The sequence below is a fragment of the Rhinopithecus roxellana genome, chromosome 19 (assembly GCF_007565055.1).
Source record: "Rhinopithecus roxellana isolate Shanxi Qingling chromosome 19, ASM756505v1, whole genome shotgun sequence".
Lineage (NCBI taxonomy): Eukaryota > Metazoa > Chordata > Mammalia > Primates > Cercopithecidae > Rhinopithecus > Rhinopithecus roxellana.
The window spans coordinates 8,041,192-8,062,266 of record NC_044567.1 but is presented as its reverse complement, the minus strand read 5'-3'; the positions used below and the strand labels follow the sequence as shown (position 1 = coordinate 8,062,266).

Here is a 21,075-nt window from a genome sequence, read left to right as displayed (position 1 = left end):
AGTTGTCTAGTAGGCAGTTGGACATACAAATCTGGAATTCAGGTCTGGGCTAGAGATAGAAATTTGGAAGTTGTCAGCATGTAGTTCATACTTAAAGCCATGAAACTGGATGCGATCACTAGGGAATAAGTGTAAACAAGGAAGTGAAGATGTGTCCCAGCACAGAGCGAGAAGTTGGGGAGAAAAGGAGGTGCTACCAAAGAAGATCAAGAACCAGCAGCAAACGAGAAAATATCCTAGTAGCCAAATTAAAAAAAAAAAAGTTTTAAGGAGAGAGCGATCACTTACTTGTCAGATGTTGCTGATACAACAATCAAGATGAAGACCAAGATTTAATGATTGCACTTAGTGTTACTGTCGTTGATGAGAACAGGTTTGGTAAGTCAGATTTGAGTGGTGGAGTTATTCCTAGAACACATCCTTTTCTTAGGAATTTAAACTCCATGGTTCAGGTGAATCTATGACTTACTCACACAACCATTTAACAAATATTTATTGAGTATTCCATCATTCTTTTGTTCTCTGTTGTACATGTTATAGATTTTTAAATTGTCTGAAAATCAAGATGCATATGCAAGTATACAAAAGGGTTTATATATTAGGAAGATATATATATCATATGGAATGCCTATAATATGAAGTGGAAACACCTTAATTATTTTATTTTTTTCTTCTATATTTGGGAGCTTTTTAAAACTTAATTTTTATAGAAAAACTAAAAATCAACCCAAGTTCATAATTTTGAGATCTAAGTAGTTAATACCTAATTGTGATTATTGATTCCAAGAAATACAGGAGTTGAAAATGTAACGATGGCCGGGCGCGGTGGCTCAAGCCTGTAATCCCAGCACTTTGGGAGGCCGAGACGGGCGGATCACGAGGTCAGGAGATCGAGACCATCCTGGCTAACACGGTGAAACCCCGTCTCTACTAAAAAATACAAAAAAAAACTAGCCGGGCGTGGTGGTGGGCGCCTGTAGTCCCAGCTGCTCGGGAGGCTGAGGCAGGAGAATGGCGTGAACCCGAGAGGCGGAGCTTGCAGTGAGCTGAGGTCCGGCCACTGCACTCCAGCCTGGGCGACAGAGCGAGACTCTGTCTCAAAAAAAAAAAAAAAAAAAAAAAAAGAAAGAAAATGTAACGTTTAATTTCTCTGATGAAATTTATATTGTTCTTCTTTATTAGAAATTCATTGAATTTGAAGACTCTCAAGAACAGGAAAAAAAGGACTTACAGACCCGAGTGGAATCTTTAGAATCTCAAACAAGACAACTTGAGCTCAAAGCAAAAAACTATGCTGACCAGAGTAAGTAAAACATTTCTTCTCATAAGTACACTAAAGACTGGGCTCGGCCAGGCGTGGTGGCTCATGCCTGTAATCCCAGCACTTTGGGAGGCCAAGGTGGGAGGATCACTTGAGGTCAGCCTGGTCAACATGGTGAAACCCTGTCTGTACTAAAAATTCAAAAATTAGCTGGGCATGGTTGTGCACACCTGTAATCCCAGCTACTTGGGAGGCTGAGGCATGAGAACCATTTGAACCTGGGAGGCGGAGGCTGCAGTGAGCCAGGATGGTGCCACTGTACTCCAGCCTGAGCAACAGAATGAAACTGTGTTCCCCCTCCCCACCCCCACCACCAAAAAAAGAGTGGGCTCTTATGGTGCAATGACTCATCCTGAAATTTGACTAAGGTTCTAAATACAAACTTGGAATTGTCATCCCAGACTGGAGTGAGACCTAGGAACTAGGGTTAGTTCTTTATTTACATTTTCACATGGTGCCCATGTATGCAGAAGTAACTAAACCTGTCAGACTCAACTTCTTCAGTTTAGCTCTCAGCCTTTGTTTGCAGGTAACGTTATGCTGTAACCATTATGCAAGTGTGTGCGTGTGGATCATTTCCTCTAATTTTGACCAAGTACACAAAGTTCCATTTTTTCTGTTTTGCTTTGAAATGTAAAAATGTAAGATAAACTTACAGCTTTGAAGTATGTATTTAAAAATGACCTAAGCATGTGGTTAGATACTAGAGAAAAAATACTGAATCCTCTTTTTTGCTCCTTTTTAATGGAAAAGTGGGGCCATTTGGGGGAACAGAACTTCATTTTTCAGAATCATTTTATTTTTAATATAATTTCATGTTTTCTTGGTTTTTAAAATTATTGTTTCAAACCTCAAGGTTGATTTTCCCCTTTTGGCTAATAAATAAAAACAGACCTAATTAAGTCAAAATTAGAAAAAAAAAAAAAAAAAGGTGAGAAACTTTATGGCCTATTTTCATGTCTGATATAGGTAAGCAGACAGTTCTCTGCCTTTCTCTCCCAGCATCGTAAACTTTCAGAATCCTAGGGAGCAAAGGATGGCCAGGTAGCTACTCTATCCACATTACTCATTAAGACTACATAGTGACACCAGCTGTAAAGGTACAGCCATTCATGATGGAAAGCCTTTGCCAGCAGTCTTGGAGCATGTGTGAGAACTGACTGTTCTCTCTCTAGTACTCTGGAAAGATGGAATAGAGCTAAATTAAAACCACTAGAAATCTGGAGTTCAAGTATTCTAGAATTCAAGGAGCGCTCAAGTGGCTATTAAGCAGATGTCCTAGAAGAGGGCCAATGGATGTTTGGTAACAGAAGCCAACTTTAGCGAGACAAAATGAGCCATGTGTCATGCTTTGTGTTTTTAGACTTGTGGATACCCAGAGTTGTTGGATACCTTTGTTAACATTGAATACATTGAGTGACTTCTGTGATTTCTACCACAGAAATTTGAGGTTGGCTGGGTGTGGTGGCTCACAGCTGTAATCCCAACACTTTGGGAGGTGAAGGTGGGAGGATTGCTTGAGCCTTGGAGTTTGAGACCAGCCTGAGCAGGATAGCGAGATCCTGTCTTTACGATAAAAAAAAATTAAGAAAACGAGGCCAGGCGCGATGATTCACACTTGTAATCCCAGCACTTTGGGAGGCTGAGGCATGCAGATTGCTTGAGCTCAGGGGTTCGAGACCAGCCTGGGCAACATGGTGAAACCCCATCTCTACCAAAAATACAAAAATTAGCTGGGTGTGGTGGCGCACACTTGTAGTCCCAGCTATTTGAGAGGCTGAGGTGGGAGGATCGCTTGAGCTTGGGAGGTGGAGGTTGTAGTGAGCTGAGATTGCGCCACTACACTCCAGGCTGAGTGAGACCCTGTCTCAAAAGAAGAAAAAAATTTGAAGTCTGCATGATGTGACTCCACAGGGCATCCACTAATAGATATAGCACTGGAGTCGCATTACTATAAGTACCACTCATCTGGAGAAATGGTCTTGTGGCAGTTGCAAGCTTTTGGTACATTTCAAAAGTTGAGCCTTTTCTGTTCAAGAAAGAAAATTTAACTATTGAATGTAATATTTAAATCCTAATTTGATCGTACTTTTTTAAAGATAGAGACAAGGCCAGGCATGGTGGCTCATGCCTGTAATCTCAGCACACCATTGCACTCGGCCTGGGCAACAAGAGTGAAGCTCTGTCTTAGATTAGATAGATAGATAGATAGATAGATAGATAGATAGATAGATAGATAGGCAACAAGAGTGAAGCTCTGTCTTAGATAGGTTAGATAGATAGATAGATAGATAGACAGACAGACAGACACACACACACACACACACACACACACACACACACACACACACACACACGATCTCATTATGTTGCCCAGGCTGGTCTTGCACTTCTGGGCTCCAAAGTGCTGGGATTTCAGACATGAACCACTATGCCTGGCCTAAAGGGGTTAGATAATATTTTAGAACCAAACACTGAAGACACAGTTGACAGACTCAGCCTACCTTTCATTGTTTTACGTATTAAGTTTTCTTGTTAATATCTGTAGGGTACCAAGTTTTCTTTCTGTTTTTTTTTTTTTTTTTTTTTTTTTTTTTTTTTTGAGACAGAGTCTTGTTCTATCACCCAGGCTGGAGTGCAGTGGTGTGATCTTGGCTCACTGCAACCTCCGCCCCCTGGGGTCAAGAGATTCTCCTGCCTAAGCCTCCCAAGTAGCTGGGACTACAGGCATGCGCCACTATGCCTGGCTAATTTTTGTATTTTTAGTAGCGATGGTATTTCACCATGATGGCCAGGCTTGTCTCAAACTCCCAACCTCAGGTGATCCACCTGCCTCAGCCTCCCAAAGTACTAGGATTACAGGCGTGAGCCACCGTGCCCAGCCTGGGTACCAAGTTTTCAATAAGAAATTATTATTATTTATTGTTTGAAACTGGATCTCAGTCTGTCTAATCTGTCTAACACGTGCAGTGGCAGGATCTCCGCTCACTGTGACTTACGCTTCCTAGGCTCAATCTGTCCTCTAGCCTCAGCCTCCTGAGTAGCTGGGACTACGGTCATAAGCCACCATGCCTGGCTGATTTTTGTATTTTTTGTAGAGATAGGGTTTCGCTATGTTGCCCAGGCTGGTCGGCAATGTTGCCCAGGCTGGTCTTGAACTCCTGAGTTCAAAGCAGTCCACCCACCTCAGCCTTCCAAAGTGCTGGCATTACAGGCATAAGCCACCTTGCCCAGACTGAAAATTTTTTTTTTTCTTTCTCTTTTTCTTTTTTTCTTTTCGAAATGGAGTCTTGCTCTGTCGCCCAGGCTGGAGTGCAGTGGTGCGATCTCGGCTCACTGCAACCTCTGCCTCCCAGGTTCAAGTGATTCTTCTGCCTCAGCCTCCCGAGTAGCTGGGATTATAGGCACCTGCCATCACCCCCAGCTAATTTTTTGTATTTTTAGTAGAGACGGAGTTTCACTGTGTTAGCCAGAATGGTCTTGATCTCCTGACTTCATGATCCACCCACCTCGGCCTCCCAAAGTGCTGTATCTTTTTCTTTTTTTCTTAGAGACAGAGTCTGGCTCTGTCTCCCAGACTGGAGTACAGTGACACGATCATAGCTCACTGAATCCTCAAACTCCCAGGCTCAAGTGATCCTTCCACCTCAGCCTCCCAAATAGCTGGAACTACAGGCATGAGCCACCATGCCTAGCTAATTTTAAAATTTTTTGTAGAGACCGGGTTTTGTTATGTTGTTCAGGCTCGTCTCGAACTCCTGGTCTCAAGTGATCCTTGCACCTTGGCCCCCCATAAAGTGCTGGGATTACGGGTGTAAGCTACTGTGCTCTATCAGAATTCCTTTTTTGACTTAGAAAGGAATTCCTTGTCTAAAATCCTTTTATGCATTAAGTTCTTGGCTTCTGTGATTAAAGGAAGAATTACCTTGTACTTGAAATTGCATTTTTGATATCAAAGTACCTTTAAAATGTCTCACACTCAAAAAAGCAGAAGATAGTGCTTTTTTTCACAAAAGTAAGTGGAATGAATGACTAATTATTTCACATATATTAGCCCTTTTATTACTAAATTTAAAAAATCTGTTTCCTGATCCTTTCTAGTAAATGTAAACAAAATATAGTGGTTTCTTTTCTTTTCTTTTTCTTTTTCTTTTTCTTTTCTTTTTTTTTTTTTTTGAGATGGAGTCTGGCTTTTTTGCCCAGGCTGGAGTACAATGGCATGATCTTGGCTCACTGCAACCTCCACCTTCCAGGTTCAAGCGATTTTCCTGCCTCAGCCTCCCGAGTATCTGGAATTACAGGCACCTGTCATTACGCCTGGCTAATTTTTGTGTATTTGTAGAGATGGGGTTTCACCATGTTGGCCAGGCTGGTCTTGAACTCCTGACCTCAGTTGATCCACCTGCCCTGGACTCCCAAAGTGCTGGGATTACAGGCATGAACCACTGTGCCCGGCCTAGTGGTTTCTTAATTAAGAGAGGTAATCAATTTAGGAGACTATTTGAGTATGCCCCAGATTTGTTATCCAGTCCAGAGAGTCATACCTTTTTTGGAATTGTCATATTCTGTGGTATCTGTCTTCTCATTCCTCTCTCCAAAAGCATTAATTATGTTTTCCATTTTAATTCGAAGACTTTATAAAAATTAGATCATTTAAAAATAATTGACAATACTCTAGGGAGGGGAGGAAGAAATTCTTTATCAAGTATTATATATGGTCTTGAGCTTAATTTGATCTAAAAACTTTATTTTTGTTATGAATATATTATCCTCCAAAGAATTTCTCCTCCTGGGAGTCTGCTGTTCCATTCCGAAATAAAGCTTGCTGTATAAAGAACAATTAAGGAACTTACAAACTGAGGTTAATCAACATTGACCATTCAGATGCACAAAGTTGATAACACGAAATCTTTTTCCATTAACTGAGTCATTTTTTGAGCTGGACTCTTGCTCTGTCTCCTAGACTGGAGTGCAGTGGCACCATCTTGGCTCACTGCAAGCTCTATCTCCCGTGTTCAAGCAATTCTCATGCCTCAGCCTCCTGAGTAGCTGGGATTACAGGCATGTACTACCACACTGCTAATTTTTGTATTTTTAGTAGAGATGGGGTTTCACCATATTGGCCAGGCTGGTCTCGAGCTCCTGACCTTGTGATCCGCCCACCTTGGCCTCCCAAAGTGTTGGGATTTCATGCGTGAGCCACCGCGCCTGGCCTGAGTCATCTTTTATTAATTAATGCTTTGGAACTTACTCACTTCTCCTGTTTTTGAGATCTTGCAGTCTTTTTCTCTTTTCTAGCAAATTGTTTTCTTTTCTCTTCCTTCTTTTTTTTTTTTTTTGTAAGCCTTAACTGGTGTAATATGAATTCTAAGTATATCTTAAATTTTCTTCGTAGTTTTTATTTTACCACACTTAAACATTCCCCCAGTTTTTCTGGGGGGAAATTATTTGACTGTTTTAAATTATTTGACTGTTTTTTCACTTTACCACCGTAGCTTTTTTTTTTTTAATCTCCAATATGAATCAAAACTTCTTATTTTTAATTTTAAAAATTACTTATTTCTTAATTTTTTTGAGACATTCCAGCTCTATTGCCCAGGCTAGCATGCAGTGGTAGGATCATGGCTCACTGTAGCCTCACCTTCCCAGGCTCAAGCAGTTCTCTCACCTCATCCCCGAGTAGCTGTGACTACAAGTGCATGCCACCACATGTGGCCAATTTTCTTTTTTGAGACAAAGTCTTGCTCTGTTGCTCAGGCTGGAGTGCAGTGGTGCTATCTTGGCTCACTGCAAGCTCCACCTCCCGGGTTCACGCCATTCTCCTGCTTCAGTCTCCCGAGTAGCTGAGACTACATGCGCCCGCCACCACGCCTGGCTAATTTTTGCATTTTTTTAAAGTAGAGATGGGGTTTCACCATGTTAGCCAGGCTGGTCTCGAACTCCTGACCTCAGGTGATCTGCCCACCTCGGCCTCCCAAAGTGCTGGGATTACACGCATGAGCCACCGTGCCCGGCCGAATTTTTGTATTTTTTGTAGAGCCAAGGTTTTGCCATGTTGCCCAGACTGGTCTCAAACTCATAGACTCAACAATCTGCCCGCTTTGATCTCCCACATGTTGGGATTACAGGCATTAACCACTGCGCATAGTCTAAAGACTTCTTAGTTTTTAAAAAGGTGATGTAGGAAGTCATCTTTAAGTGTCATTAGTTCCCTATACTATTGGAAAACCAAGATTGGGAATGAGTGCTTTTTAAAAGACGAAAACAAATTTAAATAAATGTTATGTCAGGAGTTCACTAATTCTTGTTTGGTATAATAGAAAACAGATGATCTGGGCTATCTAATCTTAATATAACTGATTTTTTTTTTTTTTTTTTTTTTTGAGGCAGAGTCTTGCTCTGTCACCCAGGCTGGAGTGCAGTGGCGCCATCTCAGCTCGCTGCAACTTCTGCCTCCCAGGTTCAAGCGATTCTTTCTGCCTCAGCCTGTTGAGTAGCCGGGACTTCAGGCGTGTGCCACTACACCTGGCTAATTTTTGTATTTTAGTAGAGATGGGATTTCACCCCTATTGACCAGGCTGGTCTTGAACTCCTGACCTCAGGTGATACGCCCGCCTCGGCCTCCCAAAGTGCTGGGATTACAGGCATGAACCAGCACACCCGGCCTGATTTTTTGTTTTTTAAATAAAATATGAGACCAGGTGCAGTGGCTCACACCTGTAATCCCAATACTTTGGGAGGCCGAGGTGGGTGGATCACTTGAGGTCGGGAGTTCAAGATCTGTCTGGCCAACATAGGGAAACCCATCTCTACTAAAAATAAAAAAATTAGCTGGACATGGTGGCGCTTGTCTGTAATACCAACTACTTGGAAGACTGAGGCAGGAAAATGCTTGAACCTGGGAGGCGGAGGTTGCAGTGAGCCAAAATCGAGCCACTGTCCTCCAGCCTGGGCAACAAAGCAAGACTCCATCTAAAACGAAAAAAGAAAATATGAATTTTGTGATAAAGTAAATGTAACCCAACATTTATTTTAAAATAAACATTTATTTAGGGCCACTGAGATGACTGTTGGCAGTATCTGTAGTGGGAGGAGAGGTGGATACGGTTTTTTTGCTGAGTGCCATTTGTTTGAGTGCTGGATGATAACTAACTGTACCTTCTCTAGTTTTTGTGTTTATATTTGTACAGTGTGTTAGTGTCTTTAATTTTAAAAGACCGAGTTTGTCAATTCTCATGAACATATTTTAGGGCACATATCCCTTTTAAAAAATAGCCACAATGAAAATTCAAGTTCTGCTCTAAAGACTACTTCCTTTGTTAAAAGGGGAAATTTTGGTTAAAGTTATTTGCTATTTCAGAAGCAAGAAAAGGTAAAGAAATAGGAACTGAATTAAAAGACACACTTTATAGCTTTTGATAGTATGGAATCTATCACGTTGCATGATTTAACAATGTTGAGAAGTTGAGTCTATAATACATTTTTAAACAATTTTTGATCATGTTTGATTTTGGAGATTTCTGATTACTTTTCAAAATCTAAACCAATATAAGAAATATTTTTTACTTTTTCCAACATGAATAAAGGATTTTTTAAAATGCTGTATATTATTCCTTATCTAGGAGTAGCAATAATACTTCCTGTTAATTAATACGAACCTTAAGGAAAAGTCTGTAATTGATATTATGTGGAATAAGGAAGTTGTGAATTGAGAAAGCCTTGGTGCTTTTCAAGTGTGTAAGGAGTGTAATCAACTTTGCTGTTCATAGTGTGACAGTAATAGGTCTTTGTCAGAAAGTACTTTTTATATTCATCGTCTCTGTTGTGTGTTGTGTATTTCTATCTTGTATGCCAAATATTATCTAAAATTTGAGTCAAGCAAGTATAGATATTTTAATACAGTTGAAAATATTAAACTAGTCCAGTATGCCTAGCATTCTGCCTAGGTGTGGTTGTGGTACACAAGAGTACGATATGGTCCTTGTGGTCAAAGCAATCGTAGTTTGGTGTGGGGAGGAAGGGGAAGATTATGTATATGGCCTACTAGTCCTTTTTCCCTATATATTATGTTTTTATATCATTGCAGTTGGAATGTATATTTAATTCGTATCTTTTCCTTAACATTATCTTAAGTATTTTTCCTTGTTGTATAATCTTTGTTATTATTTTTTATGTCCACATAAATCCACCATCCAGAAGCTATGCCATCTATTAACAATTTTTGTTTTCCCTGAGGACTATGCTTTAGTTTTTCCTCTAATGAGAATTATTTAATGGCCACTGCATTTTTTACCATGGCAACCCAGAAACAGAACAAAAGTTGAAATGCAACCATAACAACTAGTTTGAACCTTACCTGGTTGGCATATTTAAATTGTTTTTTTTCTTGATCCACGTTTTATACATGTATAATGAATATATTATGCTCTGTTGTTAGCTATCTCAAATCCTTTGTGGAATGAAGAGGTGACTCGGTAAAATAAATGTAAGAAACTTAAAATACAAAAACCAAAAACTTCTGTTGGTTGGTTGGTCATTTTTCCTGGTATACTGAATCATATTGCAGTAAATATTTTTTTACATCTACAAGTTTTCCCTTCTGTTGGTAGTTTTCTTAGAATATATTTAAGGAAGTAGGTCAAGGAACTTTAGTGGTTCTTGGCATATAATAGTTTGGCCATTTCTAATGTGAATAGAATTGGAGAAGTAAGGGTTAGTAGCAAATTCCATTTTGCTTGTCATAACTTATGAATTTGAACCATTATTTACAACATATTAGCACACACAGCTGATATAGAATCATCTATTATTTGATTCTCTCTTAGGAAGCTTCTGTTACCCTCAGGCTTCTTGAATTTACAACAAGTTATTTTCCCTGAGTATAGAGCCATTGCCTTTTGTGGAGAAGATGAAAAGATTTAGATGGCAGTGATTTTTTTTTTTTTTTTTTTTTTTTTTTTTTGAGTGGGTACTTCTTAATTTGGTGGCTATGTTTTTGGGAGGAGTACAGTTTTTTTTTTTTTTTTTTTTTTTTAAGAGATGAGGGTCTAATTCCTGTGTTTAAGCGATCCTCCCACCTCAGCCCTCCTGGGTAGCTGAGATTACAGGCGCATGCCACTCCACCCATGGCTATGATTTTAAGCTATTATATTTAGACTCTTCTTTAATTCCGTCCTTCCTTCTTTTAAATGAAAATTCATCTTTTTGAATTAAATGGAAAAATGTTGGCACTGAAGTGAAATGTATTAGATCCTTATACTCTGATGTTTCTACCCTTTTCGTCCCCCATATAACATTCCTTTGCTTTTTACATCTTGTATCGATCTTAGTCTAATAAAATACCTTCAAGCCTTCACTTTGAAACATTATTATGGGAAGGAAAACACTTCTTATTTCTTGGTCATAAGAATAAACACTCCACTAGGTAGAAAGTTGGGGGAGATATTAACATAAACAATAACGTAATTTTTATTTTAAAGGAATAAATGGCTTAAAACAGACCTTCAACACGAGGTGATTGACAGATTAAGAGTTTTCACAGCACATAAACCATTTTAAAGTTGCCAGGTGTCATTTCATGTCAAAGTTAATATTTGAAAGAGCCTAAATATTTTCTGTCACTGTTTTTCAAATCACCTAAAAAAATACATTCAGGCTTGTACAAAACTTTATCAGATCCTTTACTGTGCTTCATGATTAGCAATGAATGTTAGTATTTTGGAAAAATTGAATAATACTGTAATAGGACACTTTTTCCATTTTAGTTCTATCTCAATAGGCAATTCCTTCTACATAATTTTAAGAATGATAAAAGTAGATTACAATGATTATATATATATATTTTAATGATCATATGTATTTTTGTTGAAAGTATTTTTTTAATGAGGCAGCTTTAGGAGTTTGAATTATATCTTTTGGTTTTAAAAGAATAGGAAGTTAATTACTTAGAAAGCTACTTTTAGTCTGTTTAATCAGAATCTAGTTTTTTGCAATACTAAGAATATATGTTTAATAAACAATATATAGCAGCTGTTTCTTATTTAGAGTCTCCATATGAGTGGGAAAGTAGAAAATTAGGCACAAGATAGTTTTTGCAAACACTAACATTACTTCTGCTTCATTAGGTAATACTTGTGGTCTTTAGCTGTTTTATGTTTTATTATCTGTATTTGCGCTCTTTGATTTTTATAGTCTAGTGTTGTCTATTGAGAACCTTAAAGTTGTAATTTATAATTAATATCTAGAACTAAAGGTATCAGAAAATTAAGTTTATGAGTAAGAGTTAAAGGATGTCTGGTGATTTGCTTAGAGAACAGGGAAAATATGAATAATTTGATTATTCCTTCAAACATATAAAGAGATGGATAAGGAGCATAGCAAGCTGTTTATCTGTTATTTTGGAAGATAAAGTGAGAGAAAATTAATTTTTTGGCTTTGGTTGGTCATGAGGAAGTATTTCTTGGCCATGAGGGTGATACACAGGAATATGTGCAGAGATAAAGCGTGGACTGTCCCTACATAGAGACTTCAGGTAGGAGAAGCATCAACTTTGTTGTGGATGGCTTAGATAACATCTTCAAGATAGGGATCTGTCGGATCACTAGAAGTTTCTACCGCTGGAATTCTTTGAAGTTATCCTACTCTGTTTTGAGAATATAATCATTGATTCATGGTAGCTTTAAAATATATTATTTCACATTGTGTCATTGATTAATAACATATAATACCTGAAAATTTTTTGAAGTTGAGAGACATGGGAAAGGACTTGGTTGGTGAGGAGAGGTTATTACTGTTTTGATGTGGTTGTCTGAGATTTCTTTGCTCTTAAGTCAGCCTTGCTTACCTTTTGGGACTTCTGATGCTAAATTGTTCAAGGAGAAGTTTCTGAAAGACCACATGTCAGTCTTCTGAGGCCCAGCAATAGTTGGACTATCTGCCTTCCAGGAACAGTAAAAACTGATGATTCCTTTTGAGAAGGCAAATAATGAGTTGGATATGGCATTCTAGCAGGTCTGTTTCTCTTTCTTCCCCCCGTAGGCCTATCAGCAGTCTGATGGAAACTGATGATTCCTTTTGAGAAGGCAAATAATGAGTTGGATATGGCATTCTAGCAGGTCTGTTTCTCTTTCTTCCCCCCGTAGGCCTATCAGCAGTCTGATGGGGCAGAAGACAACAGAGATGGAAGGTGTTCCAAACTTGGCAAAGGCCATCAATCTCAGGAGGTAAGCTCTGATTTTGAGCCGGCAGAGCAGGTGGCTCTTCCTGCCTTAATCTTATCCTCTTGCTTTTTGGAAAGATGGATAGAAAGAGCGCTCAAAATGAGGCTGAAGTATCTCCATTCATTATTATAAAGGGAAAATTTAGGATTTGTCTTTTGATAGTTCTTTTTTCTTGCCCCCTCACTTTTTTTTCTTTTTAGGTAACATGATTTGCCTTTTTTTTTTTTTTAACTCCCCAGAAAATTAGCAATTTTTAAAATGACAGTTACTTATCAGTTGTTTTGGGATAGGTAGGATGAACAGAATCTTGTTTATTTCCAGTTAATCTCGGCTTGGAGCTAGTTTTGATGAGTAAAATGACAAGGATTTAGAATTTTCCCTGAGATCATTTTGAAGTTTAGGTTTACGTGGAACTATTAAACATGAAATTATCTTTTAATACACTTCAAATGGAATGCAACAATATAGGTATAGGTTAACTTCATGGTACTTGAGGCTTTTGAGGATGTCTATAGTCCTTGCCCAGGTGGACTTTTCTTTCCTGCTTTCTCCTTCCCTTCTGCTTCCTTTACTTTTCCCTTTAACTGATTCCTTAGTGGCATTCGGGACTTTAAAGAAATGGCTCTTCCACGTGTTAAAATGCCTTCTCAAAAATGTTTATACTACCTTATGGGACTTAGGCCTTGAGTAAGCTGAGTTCATTGGGTATGTTGTTGTACTGTGTTACTGTAAGTATTTTCAGAAAAGAAAGGTTCTGAATTTGTATTATTTGATCTCGGTGTATGTGTGTATATTTTCTATGTTTTATATGATCAATTATATATGATCTTTGTATTACATGATTTATATTATAAGTACCTACAAAGATAATACTAAAATTTAGAATTGCAGTATAGGTAAAGAAAACATGAAATACAGAAAGTCATAAAATAGTTTCTGTTCAGGTTCTTACTGTAGGTGTTAGGCAGGAGAGAATATACCACCAGAATAGCATTCAGAAAATCATTTATAATAACAGACATAAACTATCCTTTTTTTCTTTTTTTTTTGAGATGGACTCTTGCTGTGTCGCCAGGCTGGAGTGCAGTGGTGCAATCTTGCCTTACTGCAGCCCCCACATCCCGGATTCTAGCGATTTCCCTGCCTCAGCCTCCCTAGTAGCTAGGACTACAGGCATGTGCCACCATGCCTGGCTAATTTTTTGTATTTTAGTAGGGAGGGGGTTTCACCGTGTTGGCCAGGATGATCTTGATCTCCTGACCTCGTGATCCGCCTGCCTTGGCCTCCCAAAGTGCTGGGATTACAAGCGTGAGCCATGGTGCCTGGTCTTTTTTTTTTTTTTTTTTTTTTTTTTTTTTTGCGACAGAGTCTTTCTCCATCACCCAGCCTGGAGTGCAATGTCATGCTCTCAGCCCAGTGCAGCCTCCACTTCCTGGGTTCAAGCAATTCTTCTGTCTCAGCCTCCCGAGTAGCCAAAGTAAACTATTCTTAAAACATATTGGGGACTGGAGGCAATGGCTCACGCCTCTAATCTCAGTATTTTGGAAAGCCGAGGAGGGAGGAGTGCTTGAGACCAGGATTTCAAGACCAGCCTGGGCAACATAGTGAGACCTTGTCTCTACAGAAAATCAAAATATTATCTTGGCCTGGTGGCACACGCCTATAGTGCCAACTGCTTGGGAGGATCACTTGAACCTGGAGGATTGCTTCAGCCCAGGAAGTGAAGGCTGCAGTGAGCTGTGATTGTGTCATTGTACTCCAGCCTGGGAAACAGAATGAGACCCTGTCTCGAGGGAAAAAAAAAAAAAAAGCATAATGGGGTAACATACCTTTGAGAATTTGGACTGCTAACTTTTAAGAGGATTTCAGTACATGTTTATAAGCTGATATATGTTAAGCTAACTGTAGTTGCTATAGCGAACTAGCCACAAAAATTATATATAATGACTCAAATGTTATTTCTTGCTTATGTAAAGTTTAAAAAGTGGATGTTTCAGATAAGTGGGTGGCTTTTGTGAAGACATGGGCATTTTCCACTTTATAGCTTCCAAGTTTGTCTTACCTGCATTAAGTTGGAGGAAGTAAAGGGCATGGAGCATCATGTGTGGAGGGTTTTTACTGGACCAGGTCTAGGAGTAGCACACATGACTTTTACTACTACTTGATAGGCTATAATTCAGTCAGAGGCTACCTGCTTCTGCAGGGGCTAGGATGGATAGCCTAGCTTTTTGTCCAAGCAAAAGGGGAAACTGTTTTGGTTAACATCTGGCCAGTCTTTGCCTCAGCTTAACAGCCTTAGTAGGGGCCATTAGTGTGTTATTTTGCCCAAGTGTTGAGGCAAAGGATTGGTTGTACCTAAGGCTTAGCAACCATCTGCCTGTTCTTTCTCCTGTGAATTATCTGAGGAAGATATTCATTTCATTAAATGTCCTTCTCTTATAGCATAAATGTTGAGATTTTCTTTTTGATCCCTTACCATTTGACTTTTTTCTTTAAAAAATAGGTTATTAAATTAAGAAGTAATTTCCTCATGCTTGCGTTAAGGGATAGGTTTCAAATGACCCTTTTAAAAATTGAAATCCAGGCTGGGCGTGGTGGTTCGTGCCTATAATTCCAGCACTTTGGGAGCCAGGAGGATCGCTTGAGCCCAGGAGTTCATAACCAGGCTGGGCAAAAATAGCAAGACCCTGTCTCTTTTTAAAAATAAAATTGAAAATTGAAATCTAATTCACATATCATAAAATCCACCATTTTATTTCATTTATTTATATATATATTTTTTGAGATGGAATTTTGTTCTAGTTGCCCAGGCTGGAGTAAAATGGTGCGATCTTGGCTCACTGCAACCTCTACCTCCCAGATTCAAGCAATTCTCTTGCCTCAGCCTCCCGAGTAGCTGGGATTACAGGTGCCTGCCACCACGCCCAGCTAATTTTTTTGTGTTTTTAGTAGAGATGGGGTTTCAGCATGTTGGCCAGGCTGGTCTCGAACTCCTGATCTCAGGTGATCTGTCCTCCTTGGCCTCCCAAAGTGTTGGGATTACAGGCGTGAACCACCACACCTGGCCAAAATTCACCATTTTGAAGTGTACAATTCAGCAGATTTTTAGTACAGTTTTCAAGGTTGTACAACCACCACCACTAATTCCAGAACATTTCTATGACCCCAAAAAGAACCACCCCCTCATACCTGTTACACTTACTCCTGCTTTTCTGCTTCCCCCTAGTCCCTGAAAACCACTAAGCTAATTTTTGTCTCTATAAATTTGCCTGTTCTGGACATTTCTTTCTTTTTTTTTTTTTTTGAGCCGGAGTCTTGCTCTGTCGCCCAGAGTGGAGTGCAGTGGCGCGATCCTTGGCTCACTGCAAGGTCCGCCTCCCGGGTTCAAGTGATTCTTGTGCCTCAGCCTCCTGAGTAGCTGGGACTACAGGCGCCCGCCACAACGCCCAGCTAATTTTTTTGTGTGTGTTTTTAGTAGAGATGAGGTTTCACTGTGTTAGCCAGGATGATCTCAATCTCCTGACCTCGTGATCCACCCACCCGCCTTGGCCTCCCAAAGTCCTGAGATTACAGGCGTGAGCCACTGTGCCCAGCCAGGACATTTCATAATAATAGAATCATACAATATATGGTCTTTTGTGACTGGCTTTTTTCACCTAGCATAAAGGTTCATTGATGTTGTAGCATATGTCAAGTACTTTCTTCCTTTTCATAACTGAATAATATTCTTTTATGGGATACCCTCCACTCTTGTTTCAATTGCCTATATATCTTGCCAGAGCTAGAAACAACCAAAACTCTAACTTTGCTATCTGAAAGTCTGTAGTAATATAGTTTTGAAGAGTTGAGTATAATGAACAACCACTTTGGGAAGATATTCCTTGGGTTTCCTCTTGGCATCTTGACTTGTTTAGTTCCTAGTTCATAAATGGGTAAGTAGATAACTTAATGTTTGAACCATCTTTACAGTGCTGTGGTTGCCGACTACGAGTTGGTAGTATATTAGTCATCTTGTTTTATTTGTATGATTAGCTATCAGTGACACGTCTGAATATAACTAAGCAGAATGATAAACCTGTTTGATTTTAATGGGAAAGATAAATGAATTAGTTAAGGGCGTTGAGTAAGTAGACTGAGGTGAACAGGCTCTAATTTACTCATTTACTGAAGTGGAGAGAAAGATGGAAGTGGATAATACTTATGCTAGAGGATAATATTTACGTCTAATTTATGTAGATATTTTAACCCTGAGATAATTTGTCTGCTTTTATTTTTTAAAATTCCATTTTATTATTATTTTATTTATTTATTTATTTTTGAGATGGAGTCTGGGTCTGTCACCCAGGCTGGAGTGCAATGGCACGATCTTGGCTCACTGCAACCTCTGCCTCCCAGGTTCAAGCAATTCTCCTGTCTCAGCCTCCCAAGTAGCTGGGATTACAGGCATGTGCCACCACGTCCGGCTGATTTTTGTTTTTAGTAGAGACAGGATTTCCCCATGTTGGCCAGGCTGGTCTCAAACTCCTGACCTCAGGTGATCCACCCACCTTGGCCTCCCAAAGTGCTGGGATTACAGGTGTGAGCCACCATGCCTGGCCTGCTTTTATTTTAGATGTTGCAAAATTCAGTATTTTGCCTGTTATTTAACAGGTTACAGACAAAATACATTTATATAAAAAGCTGAGACGGAGGTTAATTTACGTTACTTTATGATTTATTTTGTATCAAAAACTTAGCGAAAAGATAGACGTCATCAGTATACCATTTTTTTTTTTTTGAGATGAAGTCTCATCCTGTGGCCCAGGCTGGAGTGCAGTGGCACAGTTTTGGCTCACTGCAACCTCCACCTCACAGGTTCAAACGATCCTCCTGCCTCAGCCTCCCAAGTAGCTGAGATTACAGGCATGCACCACCATGCCCAGCTAAATTTTTCTGTATTTTTAGTAGAGATGGGGTTTTGCCATTTTGGCCAGGCTGGTCTTGAACTCCTGACCTCTGGAGATACGCCCTCCTCGGCTTCCCAAAGTGTTGGGATTGCAGGCATGAACCACTGCGCCCGACCAGCATACAAGTTTCTAATATGTAACAGTAGGTTGAAAATATCTTAAAATACCACTCTCTGTGCATTAAAAACATGAAATTTTGTGTGTGAGAGAGATAGTAAATGTTTAAGGCCTGTACTTTTGAGACCTTTAGCTCTTATGAAAATAACAAGCATAAACTATGGTAATCTAGACAATGGAATGTTAGTACAAAAAAGAATTAAACTATTCGTCCAGGAAAAGACGTGGAGTAGGTTGTGTGTGGTGGCTCACGCCTGTAATCCCAGCACTTTGAGAGGCGGAGGTGGGTGGATCTCCTGAGGTCAGGAGTTCGAGACTAGCCTGGCAAACATGGCGAAACCCTGTGTCTACTAAAATACAAAAATTAGCCAGGCGTGGTGGTGGGTGCCTGTATTCCCAGCTACTTGGAAGGCTGAGGCACAAGAATTGCTTGAACCTGGCAGGCGGAGGTTGCAGTGAGCTGAGATCATGCCACTACACTCCAGCCTGGGAGGAAGAGCAAGACTGTCTCAAAAACAAAAACAAAAAGATATGGAGGAACCTCAAATGCGTATTACTAAGTGAAAGAAGCCAATCTGAAAAGGCTAGGTACTATATGATTCCAACTATACGACATTCTGGAAAAGGCAAAACTATGGAGACAGTGAAAAGATAATTGATTGTCAAGGTTTGGGAGATGGTAGGGAGGATTAATAGGTGGAGCACAGAGAATTTTTAAGGCAGTGAACCTATTTTGTTTGATACTGTAATGGTGGTTACATGTCATATTTTCGTCAATAGCTGTAGAGTATACAACACCAAGAGTGGACCCTAATGTAACTGATATACTTTGGGTGATAAGCATGTGTCAGTGTAGGGTCATCGATTGTAACAAGTATACCACTCTGATTCTAGATGTTGATGATAGGAGAGGTTGCCTGTGTAGGGGGGCTGCAAATATGTGGAAATTTTCTGTACTTCCATTCAATTTTGCTGTGACCCTAAAACTGCTCTAAAAATGAAGTCTATTAAAAAAAATTAACAAAAGGGACAAGTCATCTGTAACTCCAGGTAGTTTGCATGTGCTTAATGCCCTTTTTCTGTGATAAATGGTTGCTATTAAATAAAAAAATACAGATATGTATGTATATTATTTATATGAGATTAGTAAATATAACCATTTCACCTTTTGAAAGAGATGGTTAGAGAATGGATTGATAGTTTATCAAATGTTATTTTGAGGCAAAAGTAAGACTGTGATGCCAAATGGAAGTAAATTTAGCAAAAAGTAACCCTGATGGGTTAGAAAGCTGTGAATGGAGGCTGAAGGGATTAATGATAGAAATAATTCAAAATGCTCAAGGAGAACAAAATGATTACTAGAACTTTAAGGAATTTTTATGGCTGAACCTAAGCTAATGTGAACAATGGTCATATTCTTTAGCTAAATATTGGAAATCTCCCAAAATTAGTGCTATATTGTGGTATGTGTCTCCTTCCCACAAGCCTTTTTTTTTTTTTTTTTTTTTTTTTTTGGAGACAGAGTTTTGCTCTTGTTGCCCAGGCTGGGGTGCAGTGTTGCCATCTCGGCTCACTGCAACCTCCACCTCCCAGGTTCAAGTGATTCTCCTGCCTCAGCCTTCCGAGTAGCTAGGATTACAGGCTTGCACCACCACGCCCAGCTAATTTTTGTATTAGTAGTAGAGACAGGGTTTCACCACGTTGGCCAGGCTGGTCTCGAACTTCTGACCTCAGGTGATCTGCCCGCCTTGGCCTCTCAAAGTGCTGGGATTACAGGTTTGAGCCACTGCTCCTGGCCTGATCTCACTATTAAGTGGTGTACATTTGACAACAAAGCAATGCAAACAGACATTGATTAGGAAGCTGGCATAGAATCAGTCAGGACCTGATTTTGTTTTGTGGCATTATAATGTTTTGTTCTGTAAGGTATAAACCCAGCTCTGACCAAGTCAGTTGACAAACACCTTGTATAAAAACTTCTCTCAGCTGGGCGCGGTGGCTCATGCCTGTAATCCCAGCACTTTGGGAGGCCGAGGTGGGTGAATCACGAGGTCAGGAGATCGAGTCCTGACCAACATGGTAAAACCCCATCTCTAAGATCGAGACCATCCTGACCAACATGGTAAAACCCCATCTCTACTAAAAATACAAAAATTAGCTGGGTGTGGTGGTGCGCGCCTATAATCCCAGCTACTCAGGGAGGCTGAGCAGGAGAATCACTTCAACCAGGGAGGTGGAGGTTGCAGTGAGCCGAGATTGCGCCATTGCACTCCAGCCTGGGACAGAGCGAGACTCTGTCTCAAGGATAAAAAAAAAAGCTTCTCTCTGAGGTTTACCTAATGGTATTAGTCAGCTAGGGCTGCCATAACAAAATGTTACAGACTAGGTGGCTTCAATAGCAGAAATTTATTTCTCACAGTCTGGAGGCTGGAAATCTGAGATCCATAATACAAGCAGATTTGGTTTCTCCTGAGGCCTTTCTCCTTAGCTTGCAGGTGGCTGCCTTATCTCTGTGTCCTAACGTGGCCTTTTCCCTATCTCTTGCTGTTATAAGGATACCAGCCCTGTTGGATCAGGGCTCACCCTAATTACCTCATTCAACCTTAATTACCTACCTTCCTCTGCCTTAAAAAAAAAAAAAAAGACAGAGTCCCACTCTGTCGCTCAGGCTGGAGTGCATTGGTGCAATCTCAGCTCACAGCAACCTCTGTCTCCCAGATTCAAGCGATCCTCCTGCCTCAACCTCCCGAGTAGCTAGGATTACTGTTATTTGCCATGACGCCTGGCTAATTTTTGTATTTTTAGTAGAGATGGGGTTTCACCATGTTGGCCAGGCTGGTCTTGAACTCCTGCCCTGGTAATCCACCTGCCTCGGCCTCCCAAAGTGCTGGGATTACAGGTGTGAGCCACCGCGCCTGGCCCTTAATTTTCTTCTTAAAGGCTCTATTCCCCAGATGCAGTCATATCGGGAGCTAGAGCTTCAACCTATGAATTTGGGGGATGAGGGAGGGCAATTCAGTCCGTAACAGTTAGGTCAGGAAGTAAGAGTTCTCCATGGGGATGGGGAACAAAGAGTGTTGTGACTTGACAGTCAGATCCAGAAAAGTCTTATAGACCATTGTAAGAATTTTTTTTTTCCTTTTTAGAATGAAATCGGAAGCACTGAAGTTTTGAGTGGTTGGTCACTATTTGATTCCATCTCTATTTTGAGAATATAGGAAACAAAGACTAAGTAGAGAAACTAGTCAGGAGACGCGGATTATTATTGTAATAACCTAAGCAAGAGATGATGTCTTGGGTCAAGGTGAGAGTGATGAAGGTGGTAAAAAGTGGTGAGATTCTGTTTGTTTGTTTGTTTGTGTTTTGAGACGGAGTCTCACTCTGTCGCCAGGCTGGAGTTGCAGTGGCACAGTCTCGGCTCACTGCAACCTCTGCCTCCTGGGTTCAAGTGATTCTCCTGCTTCAGCCTCCC

At 40.0% G+C, this 21,075-nt stretch overlaps 1 protein-coding gene across 6 annotated transcripts in view; it reads left to right on the top strand.

The window, feature by feature from the left end:
* The window catches only part of SPAG9 (sperm associated antigen 9), a 160,474-nt gene that overhangs the window by 36,079 nt on the left and 103,320 nt on the right, over positions 1-21,075 (top strand). For 5 of the 6 annotated variants that reach the window (XM_010386202.2, XM_010386203.2, XM_010386205.2 and 2 more), the window contains exon 2: positions 1,183-1,303. In XM_010386202.2, coding sequence (XP_010384504.1) covers positions 1,183-1,303 — 121 coding nt within the window. Of the gene's footprint in view, positions 1-1,182; positions 1,304-12,500; positions 12,544-21,075 lie in introns of those variants that run through there. The other variant, XM_030922957.1, reaches the window with a different exon arrangement.